The 25,544-nt window shown below is 42.7% G+C and overlaps 1 protein-coding gene across 4 annotated transcripts in view; it reads left to right on the top strand.

Moving 5' to 3' along the window:
• lig1 (ligase I, DNA, ATP-dependent) overlaps nucleotides 1-25,544 on the top strand; it is a 119,190-nt gene that overhangs the window by 63,421 nt on the left and 30,225 nt on the right. For all 4 annotated transcript variants that reach the window (XM_061920974.1, XM_061920972.1, XM_061920973.1 and 1 more), the window contains 5 exons: nucleotides 6,812-6,922; nucleotides 7,883-7,954; nucleotides 16,471-16,615; nucleotides 18,239-18,321; nucleotides 23,063-23,215. In XM_061920974.1, coding sequence (XP_061776958.1) covers nucleotides 6,812-6,922; nucleotides 7,883-7,954; nucleotides 16,471-16,615; nucleotides 18,239-18,321; nucleotides 23,063-23,215 — 564 coding nt within the window. The remainder of the gene's footprint in view (nucleotides 1-6,811; nucleotides 6,923-7,882; nucleotides 7,955-16,470; nucleotides 16,616-18,238; nucleotides 18,322-23,062; nucleotides 23,216-25,544) is intronic.

Here is a 25,544-nt window from a genome sequence, read left to right as displayed (position 1 = left end):
ACTCATCAGGAGCAAGGTTGAAGTGTCTTGCTCAAGGACATAACGGACGTGGCGAGGTTTGATTGATTGATTGAAACTTTTATTAGTAGATTGCACAGTTCAGTACATATTCCGTACAATTGACCACTAAATGGTAACACCCCAATAAGTTTTTCAACTTGTTTAAGTCGGGGTCCACGTTAATCAATTCATGGTACAAATATACACTATCAGCATAATACAGTCATCACACAGGTTAATCATCATAGTATATACATTGAATTATTTACATTATTTGCAATTTGGGGGGTGGGATGAGGAGCTTTGGTTGATATCAGAACTTCAGTCATCAACAATTGCATCAACAGAGAAATGTGGACATTGAAACAGTGTGGGTCTTATTTAGTAGGATATGTACAGCCAGCAGAGAACATAGTGAGTTCACATAGCATAAGAACAAGTATATACATTAGAAGTACATTTGATTATTTACATTAGGTTATTTACAATCCGGGGAGATGGGATGTGAATGGAGGAGGGTATTAGTAAAGTGTTGAAGTTGCCTGGAGGTGTTGTTTTAGAGCAGTTTTGAAGGAATATAGAGATGCACTTACTTTTACACCTGTTGGGAGTGCATTCCACATTGATGTGGCATAGAAAGAGAATGAGTTAAGACCTTTGTTAGATCAGAATCTGGGTTTAATGTGGTTTGTGGAGCTCCCCCTGGTGTTGTGGTTATGGCGGGCATTTAAGTTAAGGAAGTAGTTTGACATGTACTTCGGTATCAGGGAAGTGTAGTGGATTTTATAGTTAGTAGAAGGTGGGGATCGAACTAAGAACCCTCAGGTTTGCTGGCACACACAGCCACTCTCCCAGCTGCGCCACGCCGTCCCTTTATTGTAAATTAAGTAATGCAGACAGTTCTGAAATTTGTCTGACTTCCCCGAGAGATCCGACCAGTTCCTTTAAGATAGGGCCCTTATGGTCCAGTTTTGCACACATTTTTATTAATTTAAGAAATATGGTAATGAATTTAACTGTTTCTTATTCCAAATGAATAGTAAATTAACGATGCATCAATAATCAATATTTAATCGAATTGTAGGTCCTGAATCGAATCGTAAGGTGCCCAAAGATTCCCACCTCTATCTATTGCGCAAGTCAAGCTTGTGTGCATAGTGGTTTTTTGTAGCTGCAAGCTCCTATTAGCCTATAGCGTACCATTTTTCCCTTTTGTAAATGACCTGACTAAAATATAAGAATAGACCAACATTGTGTGCGTATTTGAGGACATTTAGATGTTAATTGGCTATCCAGCTTTGCACAATAAACGTGTAGCGGAGCGTTTGTATCAGACATTTCACGTAATCCCATTTTTGAGGATCGGGATACCCCTAATGCATTCACAACATCATTTTTATATATTGACACCTATAATATTTCGTTTCCTACCTTTTGTCATTTGAGGTAAAAATGTGTTTACTTCCTTTGTGGGGGAAAAAGGTAAGTGTTGAACAAAATTCAAAATCAATTCATTTGAATTAAAAATTGGCATTTTGCTTGCACAGTGTTGAAAAAGGTACAACATTTTAAAAAGGATACAATTGAATATTAAAATGTAACAAAAGATATATGACTATTAGGTGTTAATAGAAAACACATTAGAATATGTGGACACATTATTTAAAGATAAGTATTTATTTTTTTTGTCCTGTACAAATCATATGATGATGTAGTTGCCCATATCTGTTGTACAAATTTATTTTACAAAAGTGTGGGTTACTTCTCTTGTTGCCTTATTAGTTTTTGACTATATTAAATGGATTTATATTAATGTTTGGTGCAGCTGTGGATAAAAAGAAGAACAAAAGGAAGACCGAGGTTGAAATTGCAGGGACAAAAGGTGGATAAAACAGAGAGACAACATCAGCAAATACAATATGTGCAAACATGATACGAAAAATGATAGCAAAGAAGCAGTGAGTGAAGTAAATGTTAACACAGAAATGATATTATTGCACTACAAGTGGAGCAATAATAATACCAATAGAAATATCACTATTGATAATGAATAATAATGATTTCCTCTGTCAACAATACAAATCTTTCAAATGCAACCATACATATATGGTACGATAACTATTATGTTCAGTTGTCAATAACTGAAATAATACATTGAATGCATTGCTTGTTATTGTAGAATTAGGGATGTACTTTGTGTGATAGTAGAGTTGTGGAATTAAAGAACTTTTTTCTAAAGTGCTCAGAAAAGAGCCACCTCAGGTAGGCTGAAGAGGCACATGTGGCTCCAGATTCACAGGTTGCTGAACCCTGATCTGGCTCGTGTTGTAACTCCCTCAGGGGTTCCTCACAGAAGAAGTTGTGAAGAAATTTCTAGGCACTGAAAACAGCTTTTGGAGAAAAAAGTGTGTGTGTGTGTGTGGGGGGGGGAGATCTGCATTATTAGTTCAATCCCAGAAGAGAGCGTGTCCGACAAGAAGCTGCAGGACTAGAACACTACAGAAGAGATTTTTTCCAAGCTGTGCGACTCTTGAAATTCTTCCTTCTATCTCCTGTCTTTGTGACTTTTTAATGAAACCTGTTCCTTTCCTTGTTGCTCTCCTCTCACCTTTGTCGTCGCTCTCATCCTTCTTCGGGGCTTTGATACATTCTTGTCACCTTTTTTTCTTTTTCTCTTTTTGGCTCTTGTTCCTCGTCACCGCCTTCAGTCTCAAATATTCTTTCTCTTCCCTTTTTGCCCGTGCCTCAGACTGCTGTCTTCTCACCTCCTTTTTTTTGTCTCTGCTACCGGCACCATTTTATCGCCCTCTCGCAGGTTCTCTCCCTCTCTGTACGCCCGACTCTACCAGGACTGAGTGTTTCAATTTCTTCTGCTCTTCTCTCTGACTTGTTTTTTTTTCTTATCTGCGCTCATTCTCCAAACTGAGAGGATGTTAAATGTGCTTCCATCCGTTTATTTTGGCTTTTTAACTGACTGTACAGTCTTTCTTGTTTCCATTTGTGCTACAAATAAGACGTTTTAGGACAAAGCAGTTGTCGATAAAATCGATGGCCGCCGTTCGGTCTATTGCATGAACGCGTCCAAATTACCCTCCCTTTTTCCGTGATGTTCGGTTGCCATGGCGATGCGTCGTTCGGCCACTGACATGTACTAGAGCACAATGGATGGTGAAGAGATGGCCTGATGCTGCACCGTGTTGCATTTCAATGAAGCAAAAGTCATTTCCAGCAGCTACACTAACACCCAACGTATTAAGTGTTCATTAGGGTCGACTCCAGACTCGGTGCCTGATCGCAACTGGTTACGTCTAATGTCTTTTGATGAGATGGGAGTCAAGCAACTTATTGACCAGGACTCCCGCCGACCAGAAAATTAAGCATGGAGGACCACCACTGAGCGTTTAATCAACTGTCCGCACCAAAATGTGTTGTCACTGCACCAGTTAAGTCGCAGTGGAGTCCACTATCTGGCAGCAACCAGCAGAGAGTGCAATTAACTCAAGCCCAATTAGTTCGCTGCCGAAACAGGCTGCTTCAAAAATAGGGGAACAATAGGAAGCTAACGCTTGTAACAGATTTCCCTGGGGATGTATTAAGGATCCACTTCTCTATCTAGTAGGTTTAGTGGCTTCATTCATCCATCCATTAAATGAATATCGCTTCCCAAAATCCAACTGTATGAACACAACGTCAGCTGCTATCCTTAAAGCTCTTGGCAGTGCTGGTGATCTGCTCAGCATTCCGCCCGTGGGGCCCGAGACCACGTGTCTTTACGCATCACTTCTTTTGGAAGCCTTAACTGTGGGCGGTTTGTTGGTCTGGAAAGCCGGACGTCTGTGTATTCTGTCATACTTTGATATTTATTTTTAATCCAGACAGCAAGGTCAGAGAACTGACTCTGTCTGCCCTCCTCCATGGGGAACAGAGGACAATACCGTTTGGGAGATATTCTCTTGTTATGTCAGCAGTGGCTCAGGACGATAAAGGAGTAACCCCGAAGCTGTAGGGTTGGCGGTTCAAACCCTGCCTCATCGATTCCAGTCTCAGCCGCCTTGCCTTCGATTTCGCTCACACTGAATGTTTGATGGTGGTCGGAGAGGCTGTTGACGCAAACTCGAGGCCACGTTCCTGTCAATCTAGGGCAGTTTACCACCACCCGCTGTGTGACTGCGGCGTGAATGAATGTAGCGGCACCTTAGGGTTCAAGTTTAATTAGTTCTGTTACACAGCTCAGACTTTCAATACCATGTTTTTGGACTATAAGGCACACATTAAATCATTTTCGTTTTCTCAAAAATAGATTGCGCGCCTTATAACCCAGTGTGCCTAATGTACGGAATAATAGGTGTTTTATTTGGTGCATGGTGTATTAAGTGTGACCAGTAGATGGCAGTCACACATAGTAGATACGTGTGGACTGCTAGGTGACGGCAGTAAACAACACCAAAACTTTAAATGTTCCATTGAGAACATTACACACGGCGCTCAAAAATCTGTCCAAATATTTTATTACGGCAATGGTAAGCGATGAATCCGCACCGCTTGATGGATCGTCTGCTACCGTAGTCAGACGTACTGTGCTTCAACATAAAAGTGTGTGTATAAGCACCGCAAAATTGCACCCAGTAGCAGATATATTATCTGGCTGTTTTTTTCCACAATAGTATGCAAAACCAACTTTTCATACCTTCTGTTGTGTATTTGGGATCTGCATAAGTCTTGAAAATTTGCGTGATTCCGCCATTGTAGTCATTAAGCCTCTTCTTTTTCTCTATCATCTTGTTATGGGGCATTAATTTTGTTACCATTTCTAATATAAAGTAACATAAAGTTCTAACTTGTATCTGTCAGTTGACTCGCTATGAAAGCGCTAAAAACTACCCGTGTAATGGGTTTACTTAATTCACCCACGGAACTTTAGTTATTACACAGTTCCAGTCGTAAGTTTTTTCACAGGACACATTGCTGGCGTTGTTGTTGCACTAGTAAGCCACAGATGAAGAGATGCTGCTCCGATGTTGATTAAAGTAAAGTCGGAATGTCATTAAAATAGTTGACTACATCTTTTGACACTTCAACCACTCTCGTCCTTGCACGCTACACCAGTACGACGAAGATGACAGAGAAAAGACGCTGCCGAAGGTGAGCCGCGTAAATATAACCGCCTAAAAAACGGTGTATCCTGAAGCGACTTAAAGATGATCTGTAAAACATAATTTATGCAACATTTTGACCAAAGAACCACCATTACGTTTTATGTAGACCACAAGGAAGTGTTTTAAATTTAGAAAGAAAATCATAATATGACCCCTTCAATGCGCCCTCTATACCGATGTGCCTTGTGTAAAAAAATTACCTGAATAGACCCGCTCATCTGCAGTGTGCCTTCTAGTCTGGTGCGCCATGTAATCCGGAAAATACGGTAAATTGTGTTGCAAAACAGTGCTGCCCATTGAAATGAATGGAAATCAAATTAATCGGTGCTATGCCTCTCCAAAACAGCACCATTTAAACATGCAAAATGCTTTTTTAAAAAGGAAAATTCTATGAAAAACAATACAATAGAAAGTAGTACAGCAACTACTGCAGTTTTATGAAATAATTTAACCATTACGTCATTTATTCATATCCTTGTTTCTCAATTAACAATCGTTATATTGTTTTTACCTGCTAGGTTTAACGGCTCTGTACTAAGAAACTATAAAAACTAGATAGTGTATTCACAGTGCTTCGCATTTTTGTTTTCACTGTTCATGTTATGTTACAGCCTTAATCCAAAATGGAATAAATACATTTTTGTCCTTAAAATTCTCCACACAATACCCCATACAGTGCTGTCTGCTTGGTTTTTTCAGTAGTAGCACTGGTGCTACTAAAGGAAAAACATTTGTTGCACAGGCACCAACAAGTAAGAAGAGTAGGTTTTTTCATAATAGGATCTGAACTTAAAAAGTGTTTTGAGATAAGAAGTAAGCAAAAGCATTGAAAATAATATAGAAAATGTTGGATATAATCTCCAATCTTCTTTAAAAAAAATAAAAAAAACACTTCTTTTTAGTTAACAAAAACACATCTCTCAGCGCGAGTGATCAATCACAGTCCATTTGGTTATGGGTTAAATGTATTTCAAACATGCTATACAGATGGGTGAACATTTTACTCTAGTGTTTTCATATTTAATTCACTGTAAATGGGTTAGGATGTTTTGGAAGGCACTCTTTAAAATAATTAATCAATGAGAGGTAATTCCTTAATCCACAAAATGCAAGACATTTTGGACAATTGCAGTGTTTACCAAAAAATCATTAATTTGCTTACCACATATAGATTCTGCTGTTCAGAATTCTCCATGTTTTCTGCTAGACTTAATCTCGAAGCTTTAACTTCAAAAGTGTCACTTTCGTTTCCAGTTCTACTCATAATACAATCGCTTATATTGCGGTCCTGTGTCTTAACAACTAATTTATTGGCGACGAGTGTTTTTCTGGTCTCAGTGCACATAGCTAAGCCAATAAAGGCCTTCTTGGATGACTTGGGTGTGGAAGAACTGGAACAGAGGTCAGAGTAGCTTTCTTCAGAACCCACACTGCAGTCGACTGTGTTATTTGCATGCATGTTTGAATGACAAGCTGGAGCCCTAGCTCAGTACAATAGATTACACAGAAAACATGTCTGCCTGGCAGAAATTGGGCATCAGGCCAAAAGGTTGGAAGGAATGTTTGAAAAGCTATCTAAAACAAATTGGTGTTAATTACAGGTCTTTAAACAGACACAATATTTCCTGTCTTTTTTTTTTAACCTTAATTCACAGGTGAAGAAGGACTCTGTGATTTCCTGTGTCCTGGACACAGAAGCGGTGGCCTGGGACCGCGAGAAGAAGCAGATACAGCCCTTCCAGGTCCTCACCACTCGCAAGAGGAAGGTAAGAACGTGCGACGAGAAAAGACGCTGAGATATGAGGAAAATGAATGATCCAGGTGAAGTATGCCGAGAAGGGAAAAGAGGAGATAAGGCCCAGGAAGCGAAGGAGAGACGGCAGCGTGGGTTGATGGAGTGAGATGATCCAGCAGCAGCAGGAGGAGGAGGAGGATAAAGACAGGAGGAAGCGGGGCGACGATTAGAAGGTGGCAAGGGCGCGAGATTGCAATTGTCAGCGAGTTGTGTTTTTAGTTTTGATCAGAATAATGGCGTCTTTCCGCCACACAGATCAAATCGCAGTCGGCGTCCTCTCGTTACCGCGCGGTGACATCGCCGCAAATGAAGAAAGGGAAGAAAAAATGAGGCACGCTCCAATGGAGGGCATGGAGATTATTTCCATGGTTGTGTTTTTCAGGGCATGGTGGTTATTTGTAATGATGGTTGAAATGTGCCCCAGCTGAAAGGTCGTAGACACTATTCAACAACACATTGACACGCTGTACACACACAACACACAGGATTGTGTTCAACGGCCATATTAAGGCTGCCCATGAAGGTTTCTACTTCAGAGCAGCATTTCACTTCCCTAGTTGAGGTTTTTAAATTGTCTGACTTGCACAGATTTGTGCTGCATAATTTAATGACAAAGCGCTGGAGAGAAAGCTAAAAGGTTGAAGTGGGAGCTTTTTTTTTTCTTTTTTAGGTTTTTAACAAGCACAGCCTCTGCATGTGCTCCACCACATTTTATTCCATAAATTGTCATGTTCCTGGGAGGATTCGAGGAAGACATCCAAACAGCGTCGTTTATTAGCGGTAAAACGTGAAAAAGGTAGTGGGAAGGCATACGCTCACACAAAATGTGCACTAATAAACTGTAGGCGCTCTGTTCGACAGCTCCCAAAGTTGGATGTGGCAATTTGTGAATGATTTGCATACTCCTAATGATATGTTTGCCTCCTTGCAGGATGTGGACGCAGCCGAAATCAAAGTCCAAGTGTGCGTGTACGCTTTTGACATCCTCTACCTCAATGGCGAGGTAAGTCCTGCTCCAGGACGACACGTTCTACTCTTCTTCTTGTTCTGTGCACGTGTGTGTTTGTCATTGTGTGTTTTGTGAGCATGTCGTCCCAACACGGTGGCGCTCTTGTCCCTGAATGCCAATGGCGATGCAGCCGGGGGCCGTAAACAGATTATGGCGCTCGTGCTAATTGTAATTCCAGCAGAGAGTTTGTGTGTTAGAGAAATAGATTGTGTCGCATGATTGTGGGTAAAAGAGCACACAGTTACCTCCATACAAAACACAATTGCAAAGCTGATTCCCTGAAGTTGCATTTAGCCAAATGCAAATCAGCACTATTGTTTTACCCCCAAGTGGACCGAAACGAATTAGCTAATTAAAACACTGACTCCTAATTTGTGCCATTACTTTGCTGCTCGCTTCCTAAAACAGCAATAACTTGTCTTCCACTACATTATTTAGTTGTTATTGTTCCACTGTTTTTATTTTTTTTTGCCACTTGCCACTTTGTGTCCAGTGTGATGCAGTTCCCTCCTAGAACCAGGTGGCTGTAATTAACTGTATTGTGACTAATGCCACCATGTGTTGTGCTAGACATCTACATCAGAACACTTGACATGCACAACAGAAATGGCATCTGTAAAGCTGACATTAACAAAGCTGCTGGTGTGGACTGCATAAAAACCCACCCCTAACACTTGACCCTTTATAGACGACTGCCGTTGAGTGAATGCATTCTCCCAGTTCCTGTATGAGGAAAGAATATTTTTTTCAGAGGTAAGCTTTGTCGTTATGACCATTATGATACATCATACCCACCGAGTCACCCATTGTGCGCCGGATGCGTGGTCTACAAAACCAAATAAAGGTTGGTTTCCCTTGTTAACTGAAATTTGTTTTTATTAAGTCTTCATACTAATAGCATTTTAGGTATTGGAATTTACAGGTCTCTGCTTTTTGCAGATGATGTAGTCCTGATGGCTTCATCTGGCCGGGATCTTCAGCTCTCACTGGATCGGTTCGCAGCCGAGTGTGAAGCGACCGGAATGAGAATCAGCACCTCCAAGTCCGAGTCCATGGTTCTCGCCCGGAAAAGGGTGGAGTGCCATCTCCGGGTTGGGGAGGAGACCCTGCCCCAAGTGGAGGAGTTCAAGTACCTAGGAGTCTTGTTCACGAGTGGGGGAAGAGTGGATCGTGAGATCGACAGGCGGATCGGTGCGGCGTCTTCAGTAATGCGGACGTTGTATCGATCCGTTGTGGTGAAGAAGGAGCTGAGCCGGAAGGCAAAGCTCTCAATTTACCGGTCGATCTACGTTCCCATCCTCACCTATGGTCATGAGCTTTGGGTAATGACCGAAAGGATAAGATCACGGGTACAAGCGGCCGAAATGAGTTTCCTCCGCCGGGTGGCGGGGCTCTCCCTTAGAGATAGGGTGAGAAGCTCTGCCATCCGGGAGGAACTCAACGTAAAGCCGCTGCTCCTCCACATCGAGAGGAGCCAGATGAAGTGGTTCGGGCATCTGGTCAGGATGCCACCCGAACGCCTCCCTAGGGATGTGTTTAGGGCACGTCCAGCTGGTAGGAGGCCACGGGGAAGACCCAGGACACGTTGGGAAGACTATGTCTCCCGGCTGGCCTGGGAACGCCTCGGGATCCCCCGGGAAGAGCTAGACGAAGTGGCTGGGGAGAGGGAAGTCTGGGCTTCCCTGCTTAGGCTGCTGCCCCCGCGACCCGACCTCGGATAAGCGGAAGATGATGGATGGATGGATGGATGGATGGAATTTACTTACTGAGGACTTCACGGTGGCAGAGGGGTTAGTGCGTCTGCCTCACAATACGAAGGTCCTGCAGTCCTGGGTACAAATCCAGGCTCGGGATCTTCCTGTGTGGAGTTTGCATGTTCTCCCCGTGAATGCGTGGGTTCCCTCCGGGTATTTCGACTTCCTCCCACTTCCAAAGACATGCACCTGGGGATAGGTTGATTGGCAACACTAAATTGGCCCTAGTGTGTGAATGTGAGTGTGAATGTTGTCTATCTATCTGTGATGAGGTGGCGGCTTGTCCGGGGGTGTACCCCGCCTTCCGCCTGATTGTAGCTGAGATAGGCGCCAGCGCCCCCCGCGACCCCAAAAGGGAATAAGCGGTAGAAAATGGATGGATGGAATTTACTTACTGACTAATGCTGATCTGTCGGTAAGTCAGATCCATAACTTCTTATCTTACCGCCAAAGTTTTATCTAAAATTCCAAATATTCCCCTGTCTTTTTATCTAAGTTTACATTTTTAGTACTGTATTGGGGTGTTGTACTTTCAATATTTAAAGTTTTTACATAACATAGTACTTATTTAAAACTTTTTTTTTAATCTAATAGCACACTAGTATGTATTGATTTCAGATACATGCCAAATGTTCTAAAATACTCTATATAGTGTTTTTATTCTTTGATCAGTTAATACAAGCATCTTTGACGTTTAATACCACATGAAATAACAACATTAAAAATAATGTCACAGTTGCTTTTTTAGGGTATGCTGACCAACACCGGTCATCTCACCCTGCAGTGTGAACGTAGCTAAAGTGTCCAAAGCAGAAGCATATTCAATTCAATTTGCTGCGTCTTACGCTTATAGTAAATAATTTATTGTGGCCATCATGTGTTTCCAAAAACAATCTAGGGCAGTTTACCACCACCCGCTGTGTGACTGCGGCGTGAATGAATGTAGCGGCACCTTAGGGTTCAAGTTTAATTAGTTCTGTAACACAGCTCAGACTTTCAATACCATGTTTTTGGACTATAAGGCACACATTAAATCATTTTCGTTTTCTCAAAAATAGATTGCGAGCCTTATAACCCAGTGTGCCTAATGTACGGAATAATAGGTGTTTTATTTGGTGCATGGTGTATTAAGTGTGACCAGTAGATGGCAGTCACACATAGTAGATACGTGTGGACTGCTAGGTGACGGCAGTAAACAACACCAAAACTTTAAATGTTCCATTGAGAACATTACACACGGCGCTCAAAAATCTGTCCAAATATTTTATTACGGCAATGGTAAGCGATGAATCCGCACCGCTTGATGGATTGTCTGCTACCGTAGTCAGACGTACTGTGCTTCAACATAAAAGTGTGTGTATAAGCACCGCAAAATTGCACCCAGTAGCAGATATATTATCTGGCTGTTTTTTTTTCACAATAGTATGCAAAACCAACTTTTCATACCTTCTGTTGTGTATTTGGGATCTGCATAAGTTGAAAATTTGCGTGATTCCGCCATTGTAGTCATTAAGCCTCTTCTTTTTCTCTATCATCTTGTTATGGGGCATTAATTTTGTTACCATTTCTAATATAAAGTAACATAAAGTTCTAACTTGTATCTGTCAGTTGACTCGCTATGAAAGCGCTAAAAACTACCCGTGTAATGGGTTTACTTAATTCACCCACGGAACTTTAGTTATTACACAGTTCCAGTCGGAAGTTTTTTCACAGGACACATTGCTGGCGTTGTTGTTGCACTAGTAAGCCACAGATGAAGAGATGCTGCTCCGATGTTGATTAAAGTAAAGTCGGAATGTCATTAAAATAGTTGACTACATCTTTTGACACTTCAACCACTCTCGTCCTTGCACGCTACACCAGTACGACGAAGATGACAGAGAAAAGACGCTGCCGAAGGTGAGCCGCGTAAATATAACCGCCTAAAAAACGGTGTATCCTGAAGCGACTTAAAGATGATCTGTAAAACATAATTTATGCAACATTTTGACCAAAGAACCACCATTACGTTTTATGTAGACCACAAGGAAGTGTTTTAAATTTAGAAAGAAAATCATAATATGACCCCTTCAATGCGCCCTCTATACCGATGTGCCTTGTGTAAAAAAATTACCTGAATAGACCCGCTCATCTGCAGTGTGCCTTCTAGTCTGGTGCGCCATGTAATCCGGAAAATACGGTAAATTGTGTTGCAAAACAGTGCTGCCCATTGAAACTCCCACTCCACTTCATACCTCATAAGTCTTTTCCAGGCAGTTAATTAATATGTATTTATTTTTTATTTAGCCTTTATTTACCAGGTAAAATCCCATTGGGATCAAAGATCTCTTTTCCAAGGGAGACTTGGCCAAGAGGGCAGCAGCAAGGTTACAATAAAAACTGTAAACAACACATAAAACATAACATTTACAACAATGAAACTGTGGCGGTGGGCCTGCACGAGCTCGAGTCAGGCATTTGGTATTTACATATAATGGACCATTTCACACTCCTCTCTGAGCTGCTACCTTACCGTGGTAGAGGAGTTTGCGTGTCCCAATGATCCTAGGAGCTATGTTGTCTGGGGGTTTTTCATGCCCCCTGGTAGACCCAGGACACGTTGGAAAGACTATGTCTCCCGGCTGGCCTGGGATGGCTGATGGCTTCATCTGGCCGGGATCTTCAGCTCTCACTGGATCGGTTCGCAGCCGAGTGTGAAGCGACCGGAATGAGAATCAGCACCTCCAAGTCCGAGTCCATGGTTCTCGCCCGGAAAAGGGTGGAGTGCCATCTCCGGGTTGGGGAGGAGACCCTGCCCCAAGTGGAGGAGTTCAAGTACCTAGGAGTCTTGTTCACGAGTGGGGGAAGAGTGGATCGTGAGATCGACAGGCGGATCGGTGCGGCGTCTTCAGTAATGCGGACGTTGTATTGATCCGTTGTGGTGAAGAAGGAGCTGAGCCGGAAGGCAAAGCTCTCAATTTACCGGTCGATCTACGTTCCCATCCTCACCTATGGTCATGAGCTTTGGGTCATGACCGAAAGGATAAGATCACGGGTACAAGCGGCCGAAATGAGTTTCCTCCGCCGGGTGGCGGGGCTCTCCCTTAGAGATAGGGTGAGAAGCTCTGCCATCCGGGAGGAGCTCAACGTAAAGCCGCTGCTCCTCCACATCGAGAGGAGCCAGATGAGGTGGTTCGGGCATCTGGTCAGGATGCCACCCGAACGCCTCCCTAGGGAGGTGTTTAGGGTACGTCCAACCAGTGGGAGGCCACGGGGAAGACCCAGGACACGTTGGGAAGACTATGTCTCCCGGCTGGCCTGGGAACGCCTCGGGATCCCCCGGGAAGAGCTAGACGAAGTGGCTGGAGATAGGGAAGTCTGGGCTTCCCTGCTTAGGCTGCTGCCCCCGCGACCCGACCTCGGATAAGCGGAAGATGATGGATGGATGGATGGATGGACCATTTCACACCTTTCAGTGCTGGAAATATTTTGAAAACCAAGAAATCTTCTGTAGTTTTCAACTCTTTCATCCACACATGGATAAGTGTCCTTGGTCCTCCCAAAAAGCTCTTCAGTGACAACGGAGGAGAATTTAACAATGAAGAGTTCAGGGACATGGCAGAAAACTTCAATATCGAGATCAAGCCAACCGCAGGATACAGCCCATGGAGCAACGTCATAATCAGACATTCACGAACATCATCCAGAAAGTTAAACAGGAAAAAGGTTGTGACTGGAGCACTGCCTTGGACTGGGCCTTAATGGCTAAGAACTGCATGCACAGTGTACATGCTTATAGTCCACATCAACTGGTATTTGGTCAAAATCCTAATCTTCCCAATGTATTGGTAAATGAGTTACCTGCACTAGAGGGCAGTGAGCACAAGAGTAGGAGAACACATATCAGCTTTGCATGCCTCAAGGAAGGCTTTCACTGAAGTTGAATGTTCAGAGAGGATAAGAAGGGCATTTAGAAAACAGCTTAGATACACAGATGAAAAATATGAGACAGGAGAAAAGGTTTACTATAAACGAGGAGACAGTGCAGAGTGGAAGGGACCAGGAGTGGTGATTGGTCAAGATGGAGCTGTTGTGTTTGTAAGACATGGAGGTATTCTAGTCAGAGTTCATCACTCACGACTTAATAAGGTGCACACACAGATTAAAGACAAGAAAATTACACAAAGTAAAGTTCACACTGAAACATGATGTGAAAAACATGAAGAGAACATAACCGTTGATAGTGACACAGATGCTTTACACAGACCATCATGTAGCTCAGAGAATGAAAAAAAAACACAGACAGTGAAAGTGAACATGACAGTGATGGAGAGGGAAACAAGTGATGGTGTAATTCAAAGTGATGCACCTCTAATGATTCACAGTGCCTGTGATAATCTTCTCCCTGCTTCTAATGTGAAGTTAAAAACAGGACAGATTGTAACTTTCGTGAAAATAGATACAAGTGTAACATGTAGGGCTAAAGTACTCAGTAGAGCAGGTAAAGCAACAGGAACCTATAAACACTGGTATAATGTGCAGCATATTGAGCCTGATGGCAGTACTGGACTAAAAGAGGCTGTTGACATGTCGTGTGTACAGCATCTTAACACTGAGTCAGCTGTTAGGGAGGCTGATGTACTCATAACAAAAGACATATCATTTGATGCAGCCAAACAGGCAGAGATAGAAAGCTAGAAAAGCAATAATGTTTTTGAAGAGACTGAAAATACAGGACAAAAGTGTATCTCCACTAGTTGGGTCTGTAGTCTCAAAGAAAGTGACACTGGTATTGTACTCAAAGCCAGACTTGTAGCAAGGGGGTTTGAAGAACTTAATTAAAACAAATCTACAAAAAGATTCACCAACCTGTGCTTCTGAATCTCTAAGGCTATTGCTAAGTGTAATTTGTCAACATCATTGGAAAGTCCAATCCATGGACTTCAAGTTGGCCTTTTTACAGGGTATGGAGTTTGTGTATGGACTTGCTGATGCATCTGCCTATTGGTACAACAAGGTGAAGGAAATCATGCTGAGCACAGGTGGTAAAGTGTCACAGGTAGACCCGGCAGTATTTTATTGGCTGGATAATAAAAACACAGTGCCAGGTGTACTCGCATGTCATGTAGATGATTTTATGTGGGCAGGCTCATCAAACTTTTCAGAAAATGTGATCCCTAAACTGAAGTCTGAGTTCCAAGTGGGATGTGAGGAACATGACAATTTCTGCTATTTGGTAATGGATATTGAAACTGTTAATGATTCTGTACAGTTGCATCAGCACAGCTACATTGAAAGTCTGCACCCCATTCACTTACAGCCAGTCGGTGCTCTAGAAAGAGATGCTCCTCCTAATGAAACAGAAAAAAGAACAACTCAGATCAAAAATAGGACAGATATTCTGGGTTGCAAAACAGACAAGACCTGACGTAATGTTTGATTCTTGTGGTCTGGCAACGAGTCTAAAGAATGCGACTGTGCAATCCATTCACAATGCTAATAAGTTAGTTCGTAAACTTAAAGCTGAATAAGTGACTTTAAAATTTCAACATTTGGGAAATGATACCGCCTTAAACCTAACTGTATTCAGTGATGCTTCATTAGGAAATCTTCCTGATGGAGGTACACAAGGGGGCATGTTGATCATCCTAATGGGAAAAGGAGGTAAATTCTCCCCCCTTTTCTGGCAGTCCAAGAGAATTCGACATGTGGTGCGAAGCACTCTGGCCATGTCGGATGGAATAGACAATGCTGTTTCTTGCCACCCTTTATTCTGAGCTCACTACTGGCACCGCTGGTCTAAATGCTCCAGCGTTAGTTTGTGTGACTGGTAATCATTCCCTCTATGATGCTCTTCGATCAACAAAACAGGTAACAGAGAAAAGGCTTCGGTTAGATATAAGTGGCATCAAAGAACTCATTCGCAACAAAAAAATACAAAAAGTACTTTGGTCAGCAACAAAAGCTCAACTGGCTGACTGTCTTACGAAAAAGGGGGCATCACCCTTGATGCTTTTGAAAGCATTGAGTGAAGGAAAATGGGTTCTTACCTAAGTTGATTGTAATGTTCCTGTTGTTTAAAAAGACATGTGTTTGTGTTTTAAGAAACGTGTGCTATTGAATGTGTTTTATATAAAAGATAGGAAGATTGTTAACATGTTTCTCCATATACTGGGTTAACGCATGCGCAGTGTTTATGGGCGGGAAGGAAAAAGTGTTTCCGGATTTTCCTCTGTGCAGCAGTTGATTAAAAATTGTGAACCAGAATAGACGTAGTGTTTATTCACCAATATTTAACAACATTGCCCTCGAGCCCAGATCCTTGTGTGGAGGGTCTGGCGAGAGTCAGGTTAGGACTCAAGGCTCTGGGGGATATAATCCTAAGTGAAAACAAGATGCCCCTAATTGTAAGTAGCTTACCAAAACAGCATCATTTTTGTTCTACTCGTTCCTTCATAATTGCGATTTTTAAGAGAGTTTGTGTTCCATTGTTTCAGTTTTCTAAATGACCCTTAAACTGCAGTGGGCGTTTGGAACTCCGCTCTTCGTGCTGAGAGTGTCTTTAAAGTGGGTGGTTCAAGTTTGTTCAAAACGGTTATACCTCTGTAGAGCATCTCGATATGTATGTACGTGCGTGCGTGCGTGTGTGCAGATACTTTTCTTGTGTTTACTCCTTGCCAATGTCAGGCTGCAAGCTAAGTGGAAGAATGTGCTTTTTTTTTTGCCATTTGTAACATTGTATATTTTCTCCTTTTCAATGTGTTTGTGTGTGCACAGTCGCTGGTGCGCCTGCCGCTGTGTCAGCGCCGCGCTCTTTTGAGAGAGAACTTCACCGAAGTGGAAGGAGAATTTTTGTTTGCCCGATCCATCGATTCTGACAACACAGATGCCATTGCCGAGTTCCTGGAGCAGTCTGTCCGAGGTGTGCGTTTGTGGGTTCCTGTGCAATTGTGTGCGTGTGGGTGTGTTGTGGCTTACTTTCCACTTTTCTTTCCTGACATCCATCCATCCATCATCTTCCGCTTATCCGAGGTCGGGTCGCGGGGGCAACAGCCTAAGCAGGGAAACCCAGACTTCCCTCTCCCCAGCCACTTCGTCTAGCTCTTCCCGGGGGATCCCGAGGCGTTCCCAGGCCAGCCGGGAGACATAGTCTTCCCAACGTGTCCTGGGTCTTCCCCGTGGCCTCCTACCGGTTGGACGTGCCCTAAACACCTCCCTAGGGAGGCGTTCGGGTGGCATCCTGACCAGATGCCCGAACCACCTCATCTGGCTCCTCTCGATGTGAAGGAGCAGCGGCTTTACTTTGAGTTCCTCCCGGATGGCAGAGCTTCTCACCCTATCTCTAAGGGAGAGACCCACCACACGGCGGAGGAAACTCATTTCGGCCGCTTGTACCCGTGATCTTATCCTTTCGGTCATGACCCAAAGCTCATGACCATAGGTGAGGATGGGAACGTAGATCGACCGGTAAATTGAGAGCTTTGCCTTCCGGCTCAGCTCCTTCTTCACCACAACGGACCGGTGCAACGTCCGCATTACTGAAGACGCCGCACCGATCCGCCTGTTGATCTCACGATCCACTCTTCCCTCACTCGTGAACAAGACTCCTAGGTACTTGAACTCCTCCACTTGGGGCAGGGTCTCCTCCCCAACCCGGAGATGGCACTCCACCCTTTTCCGGGCGAGAATCATGGACTCGGACTTGGAGGTGCTGATTCTCATTCCTGTCGCTTCACACTCGGCTGCGAACCGATCCAGTGAGAGCTGAAGATCCCGGTCAGATGAAGCCATCAGGACCACATCATCTGCAAAAAGCAGAGACCTAATCCTGCGGTTACCAAACCGGAACCCCTCAACGCCTTGACTGCGCCTAGAAATTCTGTCCATAAAAGTTATGAACAGAATCGGTGACAAAGGACAGCCTTGGCGGAGTCCAACCCTCACTGGAAATGTGTTCGACTTACTGCCGGCAATGCGGACCAAGCTCTGGCACTGATCATACAGGGAGCGGACCGCCACAATAAGACAGTCCGATACCCCATACTCTCTGAGCACTCCCCACAGGACTTCCCGAGGGACACGGTCCAATGCCTTCTCCAAGTCCACAAAGCACATGTAGACTGGTTGGGCAAACTCCCATGCACCCTCAAGAACCCTGCCGAGAGTACAGAGCTGGTCCACAGTTCCACGACCAGGACGAAAACCACACTGTTCCTCCTGAATCCGAGGTTCGACTATCCGGCGAAGCCTTCTCTCCAGTACACCTGAATAAACCTTACCGGGAAGGCTGAGGAGTGTGATGTGACATCACTTTCCTGACATCACTTTGTAAACTTTGAACTGTTTGTGTGACATTGAGTTGTGGTTTATTCCTGCTTTTGTGTGTATTTGTGCGTCACTTCCTGCTGTGTGTCAACTTGTTTGTGTGCCATTTTGCAGCATGAATACAAAGCAGGGAGTGCTAATATCAGCTCTATATTAAGACAAAAGATGTGCGTGAGTCTCTCACAATGACTAAAGTGTGTGTGTGTGCGTGTGCGTGTAGACTCTTGTGAAGGCCTGATGGTGAAGACTCTGGAGAAGGATGCCACCTATGAAATTGCCAAGCGTTCTCATAACTGGCTCAAGGTGAGTGCGTTGTCCTCCACCCACTCGACTGTAGAACCTGCACACTTTATTAGTAGGAGCAGTAGGAGCCAACAAAATGGAGTGCTTGAATAAAAAGTTGCCTGAATAGCTTTTGCCTGTTTTTGAAAATGTCTTACAAACTCTGTTTCCATATGGGTTATCTAGTTGTGTTAGATGAAAAAAAAACAGAACACAAGATTTGCATATCCTTTTCAACCCATTTTCAATTGAATGCACTACAAAGATAAGATATTTGATGTTCAAACTCATAAACTTTTTTTTTTTGCAAACAATTAACTTAGAATTTCATGGCTGCAACACGTGCCAAAATAGTTGGGAATGGGCATGTACACCACTGTGTTACAGCACCGTTTCTTTTAACAACACTCAATAAACGTTTGGGAACTGAGGAAACTAATTGTTGAAGCTTTGAAAATTGAATTATTTCCCATTCTTGTTTTATGTAGAGCTCCAGTCTAACAGTTCGGGGTCTCCGCTGTCGTATTTTACGCTTCATAATGCGCCACACATTTTCAATGAGTGCAGGTGGGCCACGAAAGTACCCCCACTTTTTTTTTAACGACGCAACGCTGTTGTAACACGTGCTGAATGTGCCTTGGCATTATCTTGCTGCAATAAGCAGGGGCGTCCATGAAAAAGACGGCGCTTGGATGTCAGCATATGTTGTTCCAAAACCTGTATGTACCTTTCAGCATTAATGGTGCCTTCATGGATGTGTAAGTTACCCATGCCTTGGGCACTAATGCACCCCCATACCATCACAGATGCTGGCTTTTGAACTTTGCGTCGATAACTGTCTGGATGGTTTGCTTCCCCTTTAGTCCGGATGACACGATGTCGAATATTTCCAAAAAACAATTTGAAATGTGGACTTGTCAGACCACAGAACACTTTTCCACTTTGGGTCAGTCCATCTTAGATGATCTCGGGCCCAGAGAAGTTGGCGAAATTTCTGGATGTTGTTGATAAATGGCTTTCGCTTTGCAGAGTAGAGCTTTAACTTGCACTCACAGATGTAGCGACAAACTGTATTTAGTGACAGTGGTTTTCTGATGTGTTTCTGAGCCCATGTGGTGATATCCCTCAGAGATTGATGTCGGTTTTTGATACAGTGCCGTCTGAGGGATCGAAGGTCACGGTCATTCAATGTTGGTTCCCGGCCATGCCGCTTACGTAGAGTGATTTCTCCAGATTCTCTGAACATTCTGATGATATTATGGACCGTAGATGTTGAAATCCCTAAATTTCTTGCAATTGCGCTTTGAGAAACGTTGTTCTTAAAATGTTTGATTATTTGCTCACGCAGTTGTGGACAAAGGGGTGTACTTCGCCCCATCCTTTCTTGGAAAGACTGAGCATTTTTGGGAAGCTATTTTTATACCCAATCATGGCACCCACCTGTTCCTAAATTAGCCTGCACACCTGTGGGATGTTCCAAATAAGTGTTTGATGAGCGTTCCTTAACTCGATCAGTATTTATTGCCACCTTTCCTCATTTCTTTGTCACGTGTTGCTGGCAACAAATTCTAAAGTTAATGATTATTTGCAAAAAAAAAAAACGTTTATCAGTTTGAACATCAAATATGTTGTCTTTGTAGCATATTCAACTGAATATGGGTTGAAAATGATTTGAAAATCATTGTATTCTGTTTATATTTACATCCAACACAATTTCCCAAGTCATACGGAAACAGGGTTTGTAGATGCAGAGTAAACTTTAGTTCATCTTCTACCAGATGTTACATATACGAGGCTTAAGTTGCGTCTGTGCTGATGTTGTGTACAGATACAACACAATCGCACAAATTACTCAAGATCAGAACTTGAAATCCTCCCTGTAACCATAATATAGCCCCAGCTTTCATCATCCGCATCCCTTAAAGCGTCAGCTCATCCTATTTACTCTTGGAACACCTTTTAACGCAAGTTTTGTCTTCAGAATGTTTAGTAAATTATTCCCTTCTAGAATTTTTTTTATTTGTACCACACTTAAGACACGTTGGTCGACCAAATGTGCATTCAGCCTATTTCACTATATTTATCTATTTAGTTCTCATTAATTTTTTTTTTTTTTACTATTTTGATTAGTGCAGTCATTTATGATTAATACGACTTTTAAATTTTGATTAGTCACTTTACATTTCTTGCTAGCACTATATAAATGAACCTTAAAAAATACCCCAATACTTTGACACAAATGCAACTTTGTCACAATGTGGTACACAAACACGTGTTTTTTTTATGTTTTAGCACGGTGGTCCAGGGGTTAGTGCATGTGCCTCACAATACGAACGTCCTGAGTAGTTCTGAGTTCAATCCCAGGCTCGGGATCTTTCTCTGTGGAGTGTGCATGTTCTCCCCGTGACTGCATGGGTTCCCTCCGGGTACTCCGGCTTCTTCCTGGGGTGGTTTAGCTCGGTTGGTAGAGTGGCCGTGCCAGCAACTTGAGGGTTGCAGGTTCGATTCCCGCTTCCCCCATCCTAGTCACTGCCGTTGTGTCCTTGGGCAAGACACTTTAACCACCTGCTTCCAGTGCCACCCACACTGGTTTAAATGTAACTTAGATATTGGGTTTCACTATGTAAAGTGCTTTGAGTCACTAGAGAAAAAGCGCTATGTAAATATAATACACTTCACACACTCCCACCTCCAAAAACATGCACCAGGGGATATGTGAATGTTGTCTGTCTATCTGTGTTGGCCCTACGATGAGGTGGTGACTTGTCCAGGGTGTACCGAGCCTTCCGCCTGAATGCAGCTGAGATAGGCTCTATCACCCCCCGCAACCCCAAAAGGGACAAGCGGTAGAAATGTATGGAAGGAAATATACATACCATATTTTTCGGAGTATAAGTCGCTCTGTAGTATAAGTTGCACCTCCCGAAAATGCATAATTAAGAAGGAAAAAAACATATATAATTAGCACTGAAGTATAAGTCGCATTTTTTGGGGAAATTTATTTGATAACACCCAACACCAAGAATAGACATTTGAAAGGCAATTTAAAATAAATAATAGTGAACAACAGGCTGAATAAGTGTACGTTATATGACTCATAAATAACCAACTGAGAAGGTGCCTGCTATGTTAACGTAACATATTATGGTAAGAGTCATTCAAATAACTATAACATATAGAACATGCTGGGCTTCACGGTGGAAGAGGGGTTAGTGAATGTGCCTCACAATACGAAGGTCCTGAGTAGTCCTGGGTTCAATCCCAGGCTCGGGATCTTTCTGTGTGGAGTTTGCATGTTCTCCCCATGAATGCGTGGGTTCCCTCCGGGTACTCCGGCTTCCTCCCACTTCCAAAGACATGCACCTGGGGATAGGTTGATTGGCAACACTAAATTGGCCCTAGTGTGTGAATTTGAGTGTGAATTTTGTATGTCTATCTGTGTTGGCCCTGCGATGAGGTGGCGACTTGTCCAGGGTGTACCCCGCCTTCCGGCCATAGGCTCCATCACCCCCCCCCCCCCCCCCAACCCCAAAAGGGACAAACGGTAGAAAATGGATGGATGGAAGGAAATATACATACCGGTAATTTGCTTGAAACTTGCTAACTGTGTTCTCTAAAGTCCCATCGGGGTGTATTTTTTTCACCACCAACTCACGCCACTTTTCTGGTAACAATTCACGGTTAAAGTAAAGGAGCACATGCGGTCTTAATTTGTACAAACGTTTAACAAACAAGATTTCAACATAGCAAAATTGACATAAAACAGCAACTGCATTGTAGTATACAGTTTATTGTCAGCACACACTGTTAAAACTAATATTGGCTGCCAACTTTGCACTATTAGGCCAATTTACTGCTGGCCACTGTGTGCTGACTAGCTACAGAAGACTGTTGGTCAAACATCAAACTCTAATTTTCAAACAAATAACGTAGTCAATGTTATATGGAAAGTGAAGTTTTGCAGCAAAATGTTTTAATTGTGGCTGGCCACACGTGTATGGGAAACAATAGGGCGGTATAGCTCGTTGGCAGAGTGGCCGTGCCAGCAACTTGAGGGTTCCAGGTTCAATCCCCGCTTCTGCCATCCCAGTTACTGCCGTTGTGTCCTTGGGCAAGACACTTTACCCACCTGCTCCAAGTGCCACCCACACTGGTTTAAATGTAACTTAGATATTGGGTTTCACTGTGTAAAAGTGCTTTGAGTCACTATTATTATTATTTTACTTTTTATTCATAGCTGTATGTAGAAGTGTCTGGTTGTATCTGCTGCTTTAATGTCTTTAATGTCCTCTGTGTTCTTTGATGTTTGATGTTTCCCTCTTACACACATGGAAGAGGTATGTGTACTATGGCTATGAGTTGTTGTTTGTTTGTTTTTTTTGTTTGTTTTTTGTTTGTTTTTTTCCCTTGGACTCAGTCTGCACCCCCACTCCAGGGCCTAGGCTAAGACCGATTTTTAAATTTTATTTTAATCTTCTATTTTTTTCTTCCCCCCCACCCCCTTGTTTACCTGTATGTCATCTTTTTTGTAAGGGGCGCTGGAAGCCGGCAGACCCGTCAGCGATCCTGTTCTGTCTCCCTGTAATGTTTGTCTGATCTTGAATGGGATTGTGCTGAAAATTGTAATTTTCCTGAAGGAACTCTCCTGACGGAATAAATAAAGTACTATCTAATGTAATCTAATCTAGAGAAAAGCGCTATATAAATATAATTCACTTCACTTCATTAGTCCAAAATTAACTCAAATATTATCCTGCAACAGCTAAAGAAGGACTACCTGGAAGGTGTAGGCGACACAGTGGACCTCTGCGTGATTGGCGCCTACCTGGGAAAAGGCAAGAGGACCGGGATGTACGGCGGCTTCCTGCTGGCCTGCTACGACGAAGACAACGAGGAGTTTCAGACGGTCTGCAAGGTGCGTAATTTACAAAGCATTAAACCAGGGGTGTCAAACTCATTTAAGATCGGGGGCCGCATGGAGAAAAATCTACTCGTAAGTGGGCCGGCGTGGTAAAATCACAGCACGATAACCTAAAAATAAAGACGACTAGAGATTGTTTTCTTTGTTAAAAATAAAAAAAAGCACAATCTGAAAATGTACAAAATATGTTTTTTTACACTTACATGTTGCAGTTAATAGTATTCTGTCTTTATTTGTCGTTATTTATATCTTCTGAATAAATTCTGTGATAATGTTCATCAGTCAACTCATTGGTGTTAATTTTCTATCCATCAAGATAAAACAATAATATCAAAATCAAATTACAGGATGTTATTTATGTAGTTTGTTCATTTTCCTCGACTTGTTCGCTAACATATTGTGGTTTATTTTGTAGCATAATCTACAACAGTGGTTCTCAACCTTTTTACAGTGATGTACCCCCTGTGAACATTTTTTTAATTCAAGTACCCACTAATCAGAGCAAAGCATTTTTGGTTGAATAAAAGAGATAGAGAAGTAAAATACAGAACTATGTCACCAGTTTCTGATTTATTAAATTGTATAACAGTGCAAAATATTGTTCATTTGTAGTGGTCTTTCTTGAAGTATTTGGAAAAAAATATATAAAAATAACTATAAACTTGTTGAAAAATAACCAAGTGATTCAATTATAAATAAAGATTTCTACACATAGAAGTAATCATCAACTTAAAGTGCCCTCTTTGGGGATTGTAATAGAGATCCATCTGGATTCATCAACTTCATTCCAAACATTTCTTCTCAAAAAAATAAATCTTTAACATCAATATTTATGGAACATGTCCACAAAAAATCTAGCTGTCAACATTGTTGTATTTTTTTTCACAGTTTATGAACTTACATTCATATTTTGTTAAAAGTATTATTCAATAAATATATTTATAAAGGATTTTTGAATTGTTGCTACTTTTAGAATATTTAAAAAAAATCTCACCTACCCCTTGGCATAACTTCAAGTACTCCCAGGGGTACACATACCCCCATTTGAGAAACACTTATCTACAATGATACAAATAATTGCTATTGTGACATCTAGTGGACACATTTAGAACTGTTTATTTCATTCAAAAATTCTGGCTCATTTTTATACTTAGCAAACTCATCCGGCGGGCCGGATAAAACCTGTTCGGGGGCCTGATCCGGCCCGCGGGCCGTACGTTTGGCACCCCTGCATTAAACCTTATGTCGTTCAATTTTTACTTCCTGTTTGGATTTCGTCTGCAACCTGTTTGGACAGAAAACTGCAATTAGAGCTTGCATAGAATTCAAGAGTAAGTGATGACATAAGTGTTAACCTGGCGGATTGGCAACCTGAGACTCTTTAGCACCGGCATAGTGGATCCCTAGAGTTTCTTCAAAAATGTATGAAATTGAAAAAAGATGGGGGCGAAAAATATATTTTTTTGTTTTAATGTGGTTTCTTTATGAGGAGAAACATGACACAAACATTGTTAATGTTTTCCAATGCTGTAAAGATGTGGAGAATAAATTTAACATTTCAACACTTCTGTCAGCGAAGATTTACGTCAGCCTACGACACATGTTTCTTTAGCACAGCCTGGTGCCAGGCAGGTGGCTGTTGCAAACAAAACAAATACCTGTGTGAGCAGATATTCTGAAATCATCAAATCCAAATACCGCACCTGCCTTGTGAAGCCTGGGTATGCCTGGTAAAGAAGCAACATCTGCTCCTCCGCTTTGCCCAGGAAGTCGGGGGGCCCAAGCACGCTGAGTCAGCCCGCACTGTGGGGCTGGCAGGGGCAGATCAGCGGTGGTCTCTTCACCAGCAGCGGCGAGAGGCTTCTCCGCACCTGTTCGTTATCGGTCTTTGTGTGCCAGGAGGGATGCAGAATAGGCGCACGGGAGAGCCCCTGGATGCTTGTGGTGATGATTTAGGCGGGTCCTAGGCCGCGCCATGTACTTCCAGTTATTTGGTAGGCGAATTAAAGCGACTGCGTGCGTGTCAGTAACATCTGCTTTGTCGGCATTGGCTGGAAGTTTTTCACGTTGTTCTCGCTGCACGGAAGGAGGCAGGAGGATGTGGCCCTGAAAAGACGACCTCTCAGGACCTCTCCGGAGACTCTTGCAGTTGTTCCACAGAGTAGTGTGCGATACCACTTATTTATATTTCGATCCAACCATGAATTGATTAATGTGGACCCCCGACTTAAACAAGTTGAAAAACTTATTGGGGTGTTACCATTTAGTGGTCAATTGTACGGAATATGTACTGTACTGTGCAATCTACTAATAAAAGTATCAA

This window comes from Nerophis ophidion, linkage group LG14, assembly GCF_033978795.1.
Source record: "Nerophis ophidion isolate RoL-2023_Sa linkage group LG14, RoL_Noph_v1.0, whole genome shotgun sequence".
Lineage (NCBI taxonomy): Eukaryota > Metazoa > Chordata > Actinopteri > Syngnathiformes > Syngnathidae > Nerophis > Nerophis ophidion.
The sequence above is the reverse complement of the archived record's forward strand: the minus strand, read 5'-3'. Positions and strand labels throughout refer to the sequence as shown.